We start from the raw sequence: 18762 nt of genomic DNA on the forward strand, positions 1-18762 counted from the left end.
CCATATATAGGCACATTTAAAGATTTATTTTATTTGGTTTTAAAAACGACATCTCGAAGGTTGCCCCTGTTCTCGTCAATACGCTAAGATGGGCGAACTTTTACATTTCTGTTAAGTTTTTTCAGCATAGCTGTGTCGGCATAAGCAGCAAGAATATTTTCCTTCAGCTAACCAAGGGTCTTTGGACGATTGGTGTAAATCAATGTTATAAGGTAGCCGCTCAGAAAATAGTCACAGGGAGCTAAATCTGAGGATCGCGCTGGCCACTGAAAATCGCTCATAAGAAAAATGTGCCGTTAGGGAAGGTGTTCCCGGAAAAAAAATGAAAGTTCTTGTCGTGTGAGTCGTTGCATCATCTAGTTGGAACCACACATCTCCTTTATTATTAAAAAAATCTTGTTGAAAACCTGTGCAACGTGATTCAATGGTTTAATAACAAACGGCTTAAGAAAATCGAATCTTTTAGTGCTTTGGTTTTCATAATTGTAACGGGTCTTTATTTGCTTAGCTTATTGAAATCGAGACATGTCCAATTCCAAAAATCTGTATAAAATAGAGTAAAATCTGTCATCTGTAACGGCAGCCTAAAATCTGTATAGATACAGATAAATCTATATATATGGCAATACTGCTGACCACGAATCAACTGTCAACTGTCATATTGACAGTCTTTAGAAACAACGTTGCCAGTTTAAAAACCAAACCTGTAAAAAACACGTCCTATAAATATCTAGTTTATTACATGCCTTATCTATAACTACGGCACATATCGATTTAGCTGTTAACATTAAAAATATTCTTCAAGCACACGAATCCAACTTTATATCGCAATAGGAAATATTTATGGTTCAATGAGACATTAAAACTGTTATCTTTATAATAACCCAATTCTAATATAAAACGAGAAAAAAAACAATTACCAATACCTACATAATATTATATGTATTATTATCATTAGTTGGACTTTTTCGTTACTCTGTTTACAGAGATAAATAATAATGTCATTGCACCAAAACGCTCTCAATAAAAAAATAATGATATATTTATACAATTAGAAATAAATATAACTGATACGAGTATACTAGATTATTTCCTTGACATTGAACTTGGATCTGACCAACTAACCTATAATCTAAATTTGTTTATAAACATGGAATCGGATATTTAATGGCGGTACACATACAAGCAAGTAGTCAAATTACGACGATAAGAAATTCATAGCAAAAACATTGGAATGTATAATTAAAACATGCTTTAATTTTTGTGCTTGATAGTATGTCGACACAAAATATCTACGAATATATCAATAAAAATGTAAATGTTCGTTAGTTCAAAATCTTAAATTAAAGTTATTCACCGATTGCTTTGAAATTTCACATAACGTTGCATTCGAATACGCGCGTGTAATTATATGGGTATGACTGGTGTTTTTACCCATGACAGGTAAAATGTTTATTTTGACGTTTTTTTTTTTACCGCAATGGCAGCGTCATCTTTTGAACGTAACAGCAACACATGCAATACTCAATAAAGTTAGTGGCAGACAGGGTGTTTCTTGACAGCTGCTCTTTCTCTGTATATTTTTTATTGCACTGTTGCCTTATAAATTTTTAATATTTTTATTGCTTCACAAGCATTGAAAAATAACATATAATAAAGTTGGGTACAATTAGTAGTAAATAAATATTTAAACAAATAATATGTTTCTTTTAGGTACTATGCATGCGACTTTCTGTTAATCAGTATTTAATATCGTAAATTAATATGTTACCTTAGAGCAGAGAGATAAAGACATATCGCTCACTCCTTTCAAGAACGTCATAAATCAAAAAACTCGATTTTTCAGGAGAACGTTTTTAAAGTTTAAAAATATAATACAATTTAATAAAAATAAATATCAAGCCACTTGTAGAACTTTTTACTTTGCAACAGATCTTTTAAGGTAAAACCTGAAGGTTTTTTCTCCATTTAAAAAATATTTACTTCATTTAAAAAAATAATTAAACAATACATTTTCTTCAAAATGCAAAAACAACACTTTCTGCCCTGTAGCGGGTAAATATTAAGTTAAAAATGTGCCTCTTTTGCTGGGATATAGTACATTTTTCGGGCATCCCGAAAACGTACACAACTGAAAATTGACGAATTTTGATTTATGACGTTCTTGAAAGGAGTGAGCGATATACGCTATCTCCTTTTATCTATAGACGTTTTATCAGGACATTCTGATTTGTGAACAAATAAGATTTGTGAACTCATCATATATCCCTGATATCACTTTACATACGCAGATGACATTGTATCGGTGATGTAAGAAATGTGCTTTAACAAACTAGATGACACGCTTCGTGGTGATATGTGGTGAAATGTGATGGTGATGTGGCAATTTGATGATACATCCTATCTGAGAATTTCAAAACATGGCACCTTACCCCGAACCCAACAAAGTCAGTCTTAATTGTGGTCCACCTCAACCCTCGGGAAGGAATCAAAAACCTTCAAGTCCAAATGTACGGCTACAATATTCCTCCTGAGACTGTCCCTAAATACTTGGTCACTAAACCGAATTGGACACTGATACAGAAACCACATTGAGACTTCAACAGGAAAGGTTAAGACCCAGAAAACTTCAGCGAGTGCGGCGGAATAATGAGCTTCCGTCTAGGTTCGTAGTAAGAAGCTGGATGTAGAACTCAACAAAACCATACGTAACATCACAGGAACTGCTAGATCTACTCCAGTCTTGTGGCTTCCAGTCCTATCGAACATCGCACACCCAAACCTCCGTAGATCCCTAACACCTAAAAAAATTATACAGTTAGCAGTAACCCGCTGCTCCCTGCTTTCAAGGACATCTACCAGCACCCAAACAAGAGTCTCCAGCCCGGAAACCACATTTGGACAATTGACGATCGATGTAAGGAAGATGTGCTCCAACCACCGAGGTAGTTGGAGCACATCTTACACCTACAAGAAATACATCAGATCCAGTCGCGTCACCCTGTACTACGTCTTTAAAATGAAAACTTACTTTTGATATCTCAAAATAGATGAAGAAGAATATGGATGTCTGGGTTTTTACAGGGCATAGTCTAGTTAGGTGATCAAACTGCGTGCAAAATGAACCATTCTACCCACGATTGAGAGCCACACGGCTAAGATTTTTGGAACTCCTACATATGTCGTGAATCTTGTCTTGATTTGAAATGGCTTTTATTTAGTAGAGACCCATATTTTAAATGTTTGCAAGATCCTTCCCGAAAATTTTCACACACAGGGAAACGCTTCAAAACGTATTTTTTATGAAGCTTATAATTTTACCGGTTATTTTATTCACATTATGGGCGTGTTCAAGTTCTTATTATTTTTACATTTTGAGTAAGACATCAAAATGTAAAAATGTAATTATTCCTAAGTGGCGAAAACCTAGATTTGTGAACATGGATATGGATACACCCAAGATGCTAGTATCTAAACGTACTGTAATATTATTATCCCTTCGAACCCCCATCAAATGCAATGTTATCTTGATAGTAAAAACATGAAGGAAAGGCGATCAGCCCTCCGCTTCAGGCACTAGTCCAGGGTAATATTGAATAAATTTTAGAGTGAAATAATCGCTTATATTTATTTAAACCCCCCTGGGAATCGAACCCGGGACCTCCAGTACTATAAGATAATAAGAATTGGCCAGTAAGAAAGATTCGCGATTTAATACTTTTTTGATAACCTACAGCATGATTTTTGTGCGGTAAGGGATAAGCAGCTTAAAAGTTCGCGGAGTTATTAAGGCCCAGTTTTCGTTATGTCGTAACATTTTTTTCTCTAAATCGAGGTAACGTATTTTTTTTCTTAAAACACCGTTTTTGCATTGAAAAAACAAGTTTATATTCGAAATAATTATATGGTTTTGAAAAGAAAAGAGTTATCGAAAGGTTGGTAGTTAAAAAATATATAAATAGATTTTTTCTATTTATATTTTATAAAACCAAAAAATATCCAATATACATTATTCAAAATAAATCGGGCGTGAAGAGACATGTGACCTCTGCGATGGTTTCCGTTGGAATGAATTAGGCTTGCGAATGTTGCCTTAAAAAAAAGACAATATTACCGACTGCGCCTGATTTCATGCAATCGAGATTGCAAAAGGACTTTCATTCATCATTCAACAAGAAAATTTATCAAACCTGAGTGGACGTAATAACTGAGTTAGATCGCTCGGGTTCCTATCCTGGACTGTATCCCCGATAATGCCACGAATAGGAACAGTGGAGAACTGTTTCCTCTGGTTTATTTGGTTTACTGGTTACATACATCAAAATTTTTAAAAAAATGTGTCCCATCTATAATATTACCGCGGACTGGTAATGGATAAATATCACGATGTGTGATTATTGGCTAATAAATTAATTTGAAAAATCACAAGACTTTCGATAAAATTCTTATTGACATCTGTAGGGAACTAAGGGAGATATTAAAGTTTAAACTTTAGATATTTGAATAAGACGAAAAACGTGCGTTCGCATACGTCATCAAATTTCCGTCATCGAACGTTTTATGACGTCATAAGGTTTATTGTCTATGGTTTATAGAGCTGTAATAGTAGTAGTATGAATTGTTAGTTTACCACTACACTCCCATTTGTGTTATACAAATATGAGGGGGGGGGGGAGGCTGGACCATAGACATCAACAAATAAAGCCACCAATAATTTAGCAATGACACCAACATTAAAATAAGTCTATCGTTTCTGTGACGTCATTCATTGGCAACTTACGAAAATAAAGTTTTTTTGAAGGCGAATTTTTCAAAAGAAAATGATGAATGAAAATATTAATTATATCGGCTGTTATAAACACAACACAAGTCTAATACAATGCTTTGTACGTTGAGTTTGTTAAAATAGATATTCCTCCCGCCTGACAATGATCCATTGATTATAAAATAAACGAAATAAAATTTCATGTAAGTAATTACTAAAGAATACTGTAATACAAGACCTCAGTGGCCGCCAAATATACATTGGGCTTTATATTTGCTGACTTTTTCATCACATACTTGTATGTTATATTCTGAAAATAATTTACAAAAATATTCGAACGAAATATAATGAAAAAATAAATGTTTATTAAAAAATATATTGAGCACTTAAAAGCTTTCAAATTTCAATATTTTGAAATCTGTATCTTTTGTTTTTGTTCTACCATTCAAATAAAGATAGTAAAAAAATCATTTTTTCTTTCTAATTTTCTTTGAGAATTGATATAAAAATTTTTGGCTTTAGTGATTTTTCTAATAAGTATGTTTGTATATTTAAGCAGTTTCCAACCATCCATTGTTTTAGAGTTCTATAAAATTCTCTTTCCAGCACAAATTTTCTTGTATTTATCAAACTCAAACTACTTGTATTTATATAAAAATATATGAAGTACTTGTACATATGTACGTATTTGGAGTCAATGACATTAATCGTGACTCTCCCGATGTATTTTCCTGCTTATTTATTTATTTTATCAACAAAAAGAAAGTTACAAATAAGAAGAGAACATTGACAAACCACATAAAGGGGGGACGATAAGTACGAAAAATTTTTTTATGGCATTTGACTTATGTCTTACAATTGAATAATTTTTTTTTCATCATTTGGAAGATAGTAAAGATGTTCGTATATATTCGTATAAGATATGGCAAATCTCATATAGAATGACGAACCATACAAAGAAGTATTAATTACTCAAAATTACAAGCACGTATTTCCAAGCACTTCAGAGATGTTTGTGATAACTAAAATACGAGACATATGATTTATCTCGTATTTGGTTATTACAAACCATTCATTCAATTCATTCATTCAAACCCTTATCAGCACCCGATAGTGCATAGGGCACTGAATCATATAAACGCAGTGTTATCTTAATCGTTAACACATGAAAAAAAGGTGATCATCACTCAGCTTCAGGTCCAGGATAATATTGAATAAATATTATCCTTGACCTGAAGCTATATTATTTTATATAATATTATATAAAGTAAAAAAATCCCTGATATTTTTTGATCCCCCGTGGGAATCGAGCCCGGGACCTCCAGTACGGTAGCTGAGCATGCTGACCATTACACTACGGAGGCTGACATTGACAAACCTTTGAGTTCATTATTACACATTTAAGCACCAATCTATGACAGTGTAAATATTGAATAAATATAATAATTTTTATTAAAATTTTGTATTATTGTATTTATTTTTAGTTATTTCTTTCTCTGTCTCTCAAATAAAATTGATCATAATTCATTAATAATTTCATAATACTAATTAATTATATTAAGGGAAAGTGAGATCTGGGCCACTGATATGTACCTATAAAAGTATATAGTAAAGTATACAGTATTTTATTTTTAAGGAATATCCAGTTTCGAAGTCGAGCGTCTACCCAACTACCCCACGGCGCCTGTTATGTTGTAAGTATGTTGTATATTGTATAAATATATGACATGTTGCTGTCTACAGTGCATTTTACCGCTCACCGACGATTTAATAATCGCATTATTTCACACGGAAACAATTTGAAATGAAAGTAAACTATAATATATATTTTATAACGCAGCCTATTAGAAATCGTCTAAAAATCGGAACGCCAGTTGCTCCGAATTTGTGTGCACGAGCTAAAAGCATGGCGAATTAAATATTAGGTTTGCATATAACGCCGCTAAATATAATATAAGCATTTATAAGATTTCCGCACGTCAGACATACTGAAGTAGTAGGCTACCACCGCCAGGCCATGAGAACACTGTCACCCTTTGAAGACCGACGAGTTACTCGCATTTACACGGGAGGGAATTTCTCTCCGACGAATTTCCATTTTATTACATTCTATCGGGGTTTACGTGTTTTGGTCAGTCAACGGTAGAAATATATTACAATCAAATCGGTGTTTTATGGTGAAATTAACGGATTTGTGATACAGTGATTAATTAAATCAATTTGACTTTTTAAAAAAAGCGAAGATGTCGGACCTGGATCACGAAATCAGCGTAATAAAATTTGTAGTTGTAAGTATTTTATCTACTTCACTATTTATTTTTTTATTTACATATTAATGTGCTAATTAAAAACGCTAAATCATAATTTTAACTATTCATCTGCTGACTTACAGTACTCGGTTACTTAGTAAAGTAACTAGCATAAATGACATAATACATCATTTAAAAACGTCACAAATTATAAATATTACTACTGAATTAGAAACGAATCATAAAGTTTAAATATCGTTATTTAAAAAAAAATAGAAGTAGAAAATACCAGGCATGATATAAATGTAAATGCTATGTACATTTAAAATTTGTTCACAATATACTGAATATTTTAAAGGAAAACAATTTATTGGAGTCAAGATTTTATAGAGCTAATTACGTTCGAAAAAACAGAACAGTTATTCACTAGCTCGAAATATGCGTCTGAAAAACATGGAACAAATTTAACACTTGAAAATTTAAAGATATACCAGACACCCATTAGGTACTCGTTTTTTCTTTTTATATTCATTCCTAGCCTTGAAGTGAAGTGTGTAAGCCTCTAAGGTTTTTAAAACATAACATAACATATATGATTAAAAGAAATGACTGTAGACCGAAAGTAAAGTGAAATTAAAGAGATATAAATATATACGCACATTCATACATCTACACGCATATATATAGAATATAATATAAATATTAATGTTATTATATATATATATATATATATATATATATATATATATATATATATATATATATATATATATATATATATATATATATATATATATATATATATATATATATATATATATATATATATATATATATATATATATATATATATATATATATATATATATATATATATATATATATATATATATATATATATATATATATATATATATATATATATATATATATATATACACACATATATGTATACATAATTACATTAATTTGCAAATGTTTTAAGCATCGACTTTGAAACATGTCAAAACATACACATTATTACCAAAAACAATAATGTGCCCTAACTAAATGTTTCCGTGCCTAGGGTACATTTCGCAATATTTATTTATTAAATTACGTGATAGAAAATTGATTATGACATGGTTTGTAGCCCTATAAATATATCATGTATAAACTTCACGTAATAGTGAAATTTATACAGTCATCCTTTTCACTAATTAATGACAGGTTGTAAGACCTATAAATACTCAGACGTTGAGACATCAATATGAATCTTAAAAATAAAACCAATGAGCGGTACAATTCAGGATTTATCGATAAAAGACATTTGAAAAAAATACATGAAATTAGACACTTTCAAAAACAAATATTGTTGAAAGCTGGGTAATTTTATTTAATATGATTTTTTTATGAATATTAAAAGAATTTCTTAAATTAACCTCTTATAAATTTAACTATGAATATTAAAACAACATCTAAAATTATCCTCTAAATATTTATTACGAAACATGTAGTTATTACTAAACATAAAAAAAAAACATAATTGCGTTCAGTATTTCTTACGTTTCGAGTCATATTGTTTTTCAGATATCTTGTTTTTATGATAAAAAATATTCAATTCTTTAAATTTATTTTTTTATTTAAAAAAAATTAAACAACGAGTTTTATTTTTATTATACACTAGTTTATAAAACTTAAAGATGTTTTCATAATTAAAATAAAACTCATTAAGTGGTTTAATTAATTAATTTCAACAAGTGTTTAGTTAAAAAAATCAACATGTCATTCCACAAAGTTAATGCCGAATCAATAAATAATATTCTATTTTAAATGAAGGTCTGGGGATTTAAAATCAATATTCCCGATTTTAAATTAATATATGTTTGATTTTAACACGGGCTGAAGCTCCCGACTGATCACCTCCATGTCCAATTGATCAAAGTCCATTTAATTCACGATCAAGATAAAACTGCGTCGATTCGATGCAGTGCCATATGCACCGCTGGTAATAATTTGAAGATTAATAATAACAAGTAGGTATATATACATAAGTATCCTCGAGAGGCTAATGAAGAACCCTAATCTTACCAAGAAACTGCTTGTGAAGCACATATAGGCTTTGGACATGTGGCATCGCTGGAGTTCAGTGATGAGATTGCACCGAGTTGATCTTCCTACGTCGCCTTTCCAGTATAATTTATTTATTAATCACGCTTTATTATTATTATTTTTGCTTTTCTTATTTTATCATACCAAATAATATATAAACTTTATTTTATTTATTATTTCGGCATTAACTTTGTGGTAAGACATGTTACAATGATTAAAGAAAATACTTGTTTTTTACCACTTGAGTTAACTCAAGTGGTAAAAAACAAGTATTTTCTTTAATCATATATAAATTTAATTAATATATTGACTTAACATTGCACTCACACGTAAGTCAAGCCGAAATAAAATGATCAAATCCAACTTATCGTACTAAAATTTCAATCAAGGTGTGATACGAGTAAAGATATAGTCAGGGGCCTCTATCTGAAGTCTTCGTCTTTATTAGATTTAGGTTTACTTTATAACATATAATCCGCCTCCGTAGTGTAATGGTGAGCACGCTTGGCTACCGTACTGATGGTCCTAGGTTCCCAGGGAGGATCGAAAAATATAAGTGATATTTTCATTCCAATATTTATTCAATATTACTGGTACCTGAAGCGGAGGGCTGATCAACTTTCCTTCACGAGTTAACGATCAAGATGACACTGCGTTTATATGATGCAGTGCCCTGTGCATCATCGGGTGCGGATGAGGGTTTGAAGAAGAATATAAAGATAAGTCATGGTAGTTATTGTATTTTTATATTGTATAGAAATATTTAAATCATGAAGCTACACCTATTATTATGTGTTCTGTTCAATACCAAAACTCGCTAATCCGGCAATTTCTATACCATTTATTGTTATTTGCAGTGACTATATTCGTATAAATTTATTTGTTTAATTTCAACATCAGCTTCCTAACGATGTAAACTCTTTGTTTGAAATCCATCATTAAAACTGTGATAAATTCCTCTGAAACTTACGTTTGATATCTATCCCATTTCATTCAGTGGTAAATTGCCAGACTAACAAATATTTTGGCACGTCTTTTAATTTTATTTGTATAACGGAAATAATCAAAAAAACTTTTTTTATTGCTGTCGCGTATTTCCAAATTTACTTCAATATGAATAAACAAATTTAATTTTTCATCCAAAACATATTTTCTGGCAAACAACACTGTAGTTAGTCGAACAATGGAAACAAAAAGATCGCAATCTATTAAGGAGGTACTCGCAAACATACAAATTCAATTATATATTGATTTTTTTTAACTCCTTACCTTTCAATATTAATTTCCTTTTAAGAATCATATATTTATTTCGACGAAAAACTTTTATTTGTTTTATTGCAAAAAGGGTCTTTCAAGCAAAAATTCAATTACGTTAACTGTTCCCGGGGTTTAAAAATATTAAGTTACGTGCTATCGATACCTTGAGCGGAATTAGTGTGGGATAACATATGCAAAATTAGCCCGATCCCGGGAAATAAATATATGTGCCAGGTAGATAAATATATTTATAAAAAATAATGTAAGCTAAAATATAATCATAAGCGCTAAAAGCGCTTATGATTATACTTTATTGTGCCATGTATTTCGATACTCTTAACTCATTATCAGCCACCGTATGCGAAACTTGGGACGTTCAAAGTCCCAATAGCCAATTCGGGATAGGTTTGACCTTATATTATAAAAATAATGATTTTTTTTACAAATATGTCTTGTCATATTCGCTAGAATACTTCTTACACAGAATTCATTCCACCGGAGACCACCAGTGGTCACATATTATCTGTTCACGCCCGATTTAAAAAAAAGAATGTATTTTGGATATTTTTTGTTATTTTTATAGAATATAAATAATGTATTAAAAAAATATTTTTTAGCTCCTTACCTTTCAATTGCTCTTTTCTTTTCACAACCATATAATTATTTCGATAAATAAAATATTTTTTCATTGCCAAAACGGCGTTTTAACTAAAAAATCAATCACGTAAAATATACCCTGGCTTTGGAGAAAAGTAAGGACGAAAAAAATATAATTGCTCCATTAAAATGTTTATGGCGATGAGTATATAAATATTCTCCCTGCAAATATCATTGAGATAAAATGAACGTAAGGAATGTTGACGTCATTAACGTAGTTACATCAGTTGGTATAAAAGCCAATATTTTGGATGGTGTTTACTCAATGAAAACTATTATTTATATTCACACTCGCTACATTCGTGCGTCAGCAAAGATCGCGAGCTGAGTTAAATGGCGAAAAAAAACACTTATATTTCTCTTGGATGTAATCCATTACTTACTAGTTTGTATGACGACTTCCTGTTATTGTTACTTTATCATAGCTGATGTGGATGCGGAAAAGTAAAGAAAAAAGTTTTTTTCATAACCCTCTTCATATGCACCTCAGTTCGGGAACTCCTACGGATTCGGAGATCTATGTATACTTAATGAAGCCGGAAATGACGATTTTATTAAATGTAACTGACTACTAATCGGTCACTTTACAATTGACGTGACGACAAAATTACGATTAAATAAAAAATAATAATAATCAAAAAGTAAAATTAATTCGATTCTTAAGTAATTGTAGACAATTGTAAACAATAAAACATAAACATAATTTTTATGACGTCTCAACAAAGATGAGGAGGAACATGGAAGTCTGGGCATTTCTTGATAGGCTGGTTTAAGTGATCACTTTACACACGTGTAAAAATCATCAATTATACCCATGATTGACTACCAAACTACTCATTTTTTTAAAGTTCTATATATGTATAGTATATATATATATATGGTTCAAATTCGAAACATAGTGCTTGAATCACTAGAGACATCTATTGATGAGATGAAACACAAGCGTTTTGGAAATTTCAAAATTATCATTATATTTTACTATACGTAATATATATTGTAAGTACACATGTAAACGGATATAATATTTACATATGTGCACTAGAAAATGTAATAATTATTTTTAATTTTCCAAATTTTTTAACAAATATTCGTGTTAATCACCTCAATTTATATTTGAAATTAACTTATATTACTATTTATTTCTTATTAAATCGATTAATCGATCATATTTATTAAATCAGTGATTTGAATTTGGTCAATCATGACATCTACGCATGAGAGTACCTTATATACCTTATATATATATACAGTATCTACTCAATGAATTAGGGCCACGCAGAATTTCGCGCAATTTCTCAATTCAAACAGGAATAACTCAGAGAAAACCTTGAATAAAACAACATTGAATTTTATTTACACATGAACACTTTATTACGCTTAAATTATGCATATATTTTCATATAAATATAGTTAGTATTTAGTATTTCCACCTTTGGCAGAAATAACTGCCTCAATTCTTTTTGGCATACTTAAAATGCACTGTTTTATCATGTTTTTTATTTCTTCGTCTTCTGACCAATTTTTTGAATATTTTTTTTTAGACAGTCTACTGTCGGATTTGGAAATGAGTATACCTTATTTTTTAACATGCTCCATACGTTTTCTATAGGATTAAGGTCCGGAGAATTTCCAGGCCAGGGGAGCAAAGGCAGATTTTTCTTAGACAAAAATTTTATTATTGATTTAGCCCGGTGGCAAGGTGCCCCATCCTGCATGAAGGTGTATGGACCTTCTGTTGGGTCGAGTGTATGGTAGAAGGGCAATAAAATTCGTTCGAGGACCTGCTTATAGGAATTTTGGTTCATTGTTCCTTCCACGAAAAACAACGGCCCAGGTAAATTGTTAATAATACATGACCATATCATTGTTGCAGGGGGGTGTTTCATAACTTTTACCACACAGGCCTCATTGTAACGTTCCATTGGTGTTCTCCTGAAGAATCGACGGCTCTCTGTCACGGCTTCTAACCGGCACTCATCACTAAAGATGACCTGAAAAATAATGAAAATTTAAGTTTAATTCAAATATATGAGTTTATTTACTAAAATGATATGTTGAAAATTCAATTTAAATAAATACCTTTTTCCAATCATCTACCGAGTAATTTCGATGTAGCCTGGCCCATTTTAATCGATCCGCTTTCATTCGTGGTGTCAATTTTGGTACTTTTACAGGGCGCCTGCATTTCAGATTTACTTCGTAAAGACGTCGCCTCAGTGTTGATACCGATATATTTATACCCTCTTCTTCCAATTTTATTTTTAATGTTTTTGCTGATGCACTACGGTTTTCTAAGGCACTTTGAACGATTTTTCGATCAGTCCTCTTTGTTGTTTTTCTAATCCTACGACAGCTCTTTCGCCGATTGCTGGTGGCGGGTGACTGATTTTTTATTGATTTTGAAATTCTGTCCACTGTTTGACGAGAAACGTTTTCTTTTTTTGAAATTTCTCTATTAGATAGTATTTCTTATTTCAGTAGCACTATAACACTAGACTTTTTTTCCTCAGAAATGTCTTTACTTTTTCCCATTTTGTCCTTTTCAAAAAAAACACTTGTGTTTACAAAAAAAAATTATACTTTATGAACTAAAATTAAAAATTAAGTTTTTTTCACAAGACACGATAACTATATAACCTCTCTGAACAAAACAACAACCAGAACTCAAGAAATTTCACTGATAAATGAGATAGGACTATTTTTTGAACTTTCAACTATCTGTCTACCTGTGCTAATTAGGGACCTTTCTCAGAAAAAGGGTTTGAAATTTTGTAAAGGCTTAAATAATACAGGTAAATTTTACATATTATTGAAGGTAATATACATGATATTAGATGTCAATAGAAAACTTAAAGTATTTATGTAAAATAAATATAATAATCCAAAAGATTTCAGAGTATTCAAAAAAATAATGGGTGGCCCTAATTCATTGAGTAGATACTGTATATATATATATATATATATATATATATATATATATATATATATATATATATATATATATATATATGTATATATATATATATATACATATATATATATATATATATAAATATATATATATATATATATATATATATATATATATATATATATATATATATATATATATATATATATATATATATATATATATATATATATATATATATATATATATATTTATAATTTACCGTCACACTCCTTACCGCAAGGATAGGCAGAGAAATATCGAACGCCACACCCATCCTTCTTTACAAACAATCTTCGCCTCTTGAACATTTACGTATTCCGTCATACATATCATCTATATAACCTGACCACTTTCAAGTATTTGAAATACTTGATCATGCCAAGTTTTGATGATTTAATCGAGGCTGAGTAATACCGCGTATTAATCCAAACCTTGTTAATAAACTATTGTAACAATGAAGACGTGTTTTATCAGAGAAATTAAAACAAGAATAAGTTAAATATTTTCAATATTATTCATATTTAAAGCATTTACTTTGTGGTTAGTCATTTTTACTTATTAATTTTTTTATAAAAATGTTAATAAAATCAGTATATAACCACTCACCGAGATTTTTACGTCTATCGGTTTCGAGACGTACCCGTCTCTTCATCAGGACAATCACTAACACAGCATACAAACAATACTACCCTTCACCACCATAGCACCATTTACACACTCAAAACTACACAAAATGTCTAACACGTGCGATTTTTGGTCGACCCGAAGACCAACATGCACTATAGTTTTCAATACAGACATGTTTAACCTCGGCTCGTAACGCATGTCTGTATTGAAAACTATAGTGCATGTTGGTCTTCGGGTCGACCAAAAATCGCATGTGTTAGACATTTTGTGTAGTTTTGAGTGTGTAAATGGTGCTATGGTGGTGAAGGGTAGTATTGTTTGCATGCTGTGTTAGTGATTGTCCTGATGAAGAGACGGGTACGTCTCGAAACCGGTAGACGTAAAAATCTCGATGATTGATTATATACTAATTTTATTAACATTTTTGTAAAAAAATAAATAAGCAGAATAAGTTTTCCTAGTTGGATTAATTAACGCTTATATCGTAATTTTTTTATTACTGTTACTACGTATTTGCTTTATCAAATACAATGTGTTAGCGTAGGTAGGGGAGGCCGGGGTCTAAAGTTACACGCTACCAAAATTAAAACGCCTTTATACATATTCCCGCATGTGTGTTTACAAATTAAACTTCTACGTAAATATTTACAAGCCCTTCTCTTTGTAAGCTGCTTCCTGAACGTGATCATGCTTGTAAGGGATTACTTTCATTTCAAAATTTTGTGCAATATTTTTTTTATGATTGATTCTGCGTCAAATAATTGTCTGACAAAGATCAAGAAGTAAAATAATCACGTGAAAACAACAGCGTAACAACAACAAATGTAAATAAATTCAAGAAGGAAATTAAAGTTATTTTTTCCATTAAAATGATTCTCATTATCAAGATTATTGATATTTTTTCCCATACCTTAATTTTTTTTATTGATTATAACCTGTAACGCATATTTTGTTTATTTTTTATTTTAGAATTGTTTTAACTGTACTTTTTGTTAAACCTTATAATTTATAATCACAAGTTCAGTTCGAAATATATTTTGTAAAGGGTATTCGCTCGTAAATACGAACAGTACAGTCTTTTCACAGTTATTTTACCTCTAGTTTTTTTTTTTATTATTATAAAAAAAAAAATTTAAGTATGCTGCCAAATAAATAATTTAAAAAATATTCATAATTATTAAAACTTTAGTTTTTAATTTTTATTTTTTTAAGAAAATTATTTATACTACAGAAAAATTATTAATAAAAAAACTAGAGGTAAAATAACTGTGAACAGACTGTATACTCTGTTAGAGAGGTAACTCGTTGTGACTAAAATACTGTATCATTTAGCATAATTAGTACCAAAACTTGTGTTACAATTTCAACGCATATATATTATTTTAAACATACTGGAGGTCCTAAGGTACACGTTGTAAATGTAAACGGTTCGACGCCAGCCAGTGTTGCCAGGTGTTCGGTATTCGACCGAACCGTTCGGTATTTTAGCACCTTGTTCGGTGTTCGGTATGACAAACATACCGAAGTATGGGAGGTTCGGTATTTTTTCTGACTAACTTTTCTCTCTTATAAACTATGCTTTTGCTAACCAAAAATATCATGCTGTACTTCGCCATATAACAGTTTGATGGTAACTTTGTTTCTAGATGTGGAAAGGCTGTTGCTTGATTGGAATGCTATCAAAAGATATTTTCGTGAAGAGGGTGAGAATGAGTGCAATAAGATTATTTGGTCCTTTTTTGCTAATGAAAACGGTAGATTGCAGCCGTAATAAATTTAGTGTGGACATGGTGAAGGCTGAATAATGTATACGATGTAATTTCAATCTGAGATGTCGTGAAATGCACGGGGCAGTTAAAACAAATAAGACATTGCTGGAAACGTGCATTAGTGAGAAAAAAAATTAGCTAGTTGCTCTTGTTCAATGGTACTTTGTATTTTAAGTTAATAATGTAAATAAACGATTAAAACTTTTTTTTTGAAAACTGTTCGGTATTTGTTTCGAAAATACCTGGCAACCCTAGCGCCAGCGGATGGTGAAGTCGTGAATCATAAGTGCTCATAAGTTGGTCGCGAATTGCGACCCAGTATTAGTATTGGCCGCCAGCCCATTGTGGCGGTTCAACGCTTCACTTTTCATACTCCCCTTTCAGTCGCGTGACACCTCGCGGCCCCCAAATGAGATATACTGACTCTCCGACGCCGACAAAGACTAATCTTTCGAGAATGCACCGCTGTGCGCCTTGACGCCATGACTTCCATAATATGCCTAGAACCGGAAGGTCATGCTGCCATACTTTATGTTCACACTTATTCGGAAAGCTGACACAGAGAAGCACAATTGTTCGCAAACCAGCTGCGTATTTAGCACGAGTTAGATCTTAAGTAATATGTTAGTAATGAGGAAATCAAATGCATTTCAAGTGTTATTATTAACATTTTATTGTAATTTGTTCGTAATACGCAACAATTCCGCGGTTATTTTTAAAACTTTTCATTGCGGTTTAATTGTGATCAGAAATCATCAGTCATGATCTAATGATAGTAACTAACTAACTAAATAACTAACTAACCATCACGCCGCTTCCCCGCAGGGGTAGGCAGAGAGAATAGAACGCCACACCACTCTATCTTTGCAAACATTCTTCGCCTCTTCCACGTTCATCCATCTCCTCATACATACCCGACGATTGTTACGACTCCTAACCTGACATACCTGATCGTGCCATGTTTTTCTTGGTCTTCCTCTGCTCTTTTTTCCACTTACATTCGCCTCATAAATTTGTTTTACCGTTCTTTCCTCACTCATTCGTTCTACATGTCCAAACCATCTCAACATACCTTTCTTAATTTTATCGATAATGCTTATCTCAGCTTTGCATTCCTTCCTTATTTCACTATTCGCACATCTATCATACATCGTTTTGTAGCACATTCTTCTGAGAGATCGCATTTCGACTGCATTCAGTTTACTTTCATCCTTTTTTTGCCAACTCCATTTACTTTCATCCTTCTTTTGCCAACTCCATTGTGTGTAATATGATAGTCCTAGAATAAAATGGTCCAACATTCAACAATCATACTTTTCAGTATTTGACTGAGCATTTTCTGTAAATGTTTTTGCACTGTAAATTTCTGTCTTTTGTGCTGGTCGGAGTTGTGGAGGCGTCAGAAAAAACATCCCGTTCATTGCCTACACCGGGCACTAGAAAATTTGGTGGTAGTTTTACAAACTTGTATTTATTAAGATTGGTAGTGAGATATTGAGAGCTTTTAAATATAAATTCATACTAAAACTGCGTAACAATTTAGTTTCACATTTTTTCATAAAAACACTTTATATAAAAATACTTTGCAAGACAAGGTTGGTCAGGAAACCTATATGCTTCTTATCAGATCTGGGAATGCAGTAGCACAGCTTTCAATTTTCAGTATTTGAGTATGATATATTTGGTTTATTTGAATAAAGATGGAGACTGATTGGAGCATTTCGTCATAACATAACGTCGTAACATTGCTCGCGGCGAGCATCAGCGAGCATCCGAAACTATGGATGGAGCGCTCGGCTCGCTGTACTGACTGCTTGAATGCTCGCATCGTAACATATTACGTTACGACGAAATGCTCCGGTCAGTCTCCACCTTAATGCAAAAATGTCTAACCCTTTATTGGACAGAAAAATACAGTTTATCCTAAAACTAAATTAGATTTGTAATAATTTGTATTGTTTTCGTATTTTTTTTATTATTTTCAATTGGCTTGGGTATTTGTGATGGATTTTTCTTATCGATTATCACTGTCTTTAAATTTCCCTCTACATGAGATAAAATACTAAACGTGGATAATTTTACAGTCCACATCGAACATTTAAAAAAAAGTTTAAGGAGAGAAAAATCTTAGATGTATGTCGTGAAAAATTAAAATATAAATAAATTAGCTTCCGGTGCAAAAAGAGTTGGGCATCCTTGGTATAACGCATTAAAAACATCGCTCTTTCAGTGAGGGATTCTGATGTGTAAGCTTTATTAGTTTTTACATCCGATTACGTGCGAGAATATGTAAATCCGTATCTGCACGTGTTGATAGAGTATCTGTTACGAAACCAACCTTGAACAAGTTTAATATTATAAATAGATTAATCACTGATCGACGCATTTTGAGAC

The 18762-nt window shown here is 31.5% G+C and overlaps 1 protein-coding gene across 1 annotated transcript in view; it reads left to right on the plus strand.

The window, feature by feature from the left end:
• Window positions 1-6763: 6763 nt before the first annotated feature.
• Window positions 6764-18762, plus strand: part of LOC148311292 (actin-binding Rho-activating protein) — a 46799-nt gene continuing 34800 nt past the window's right edge. Inside the window, exon 1 of the mRNA XM_088256845.1 lies at window positions 6764-7053. Coding sequence (XP_088112971.1) covers window positions 7009-7053 — 45 coding nt within the window. The 5' untranslated portion in view covers window positions 6764-7008. The remainder of the gene's footprint in view (window positions 7054-18762) is intronic.

Source organism: Brachycentrus maculatus, unplaced genomic scaffold (assembly GCF_059751285.1).
Source record: "Brachycentrus maculatus isolate JH-2025_06_01 unplaced genomic scaffold, ASM5975128v1 h1tg000068l, whole genome shotgun sequence".
Lineage (NCBI taxonomy): Eukaryota > Metazoa > Arthropoda > Insecta > Trichoptera > Brachycentridae > Brachycentrus > Brachycentrus maculatus.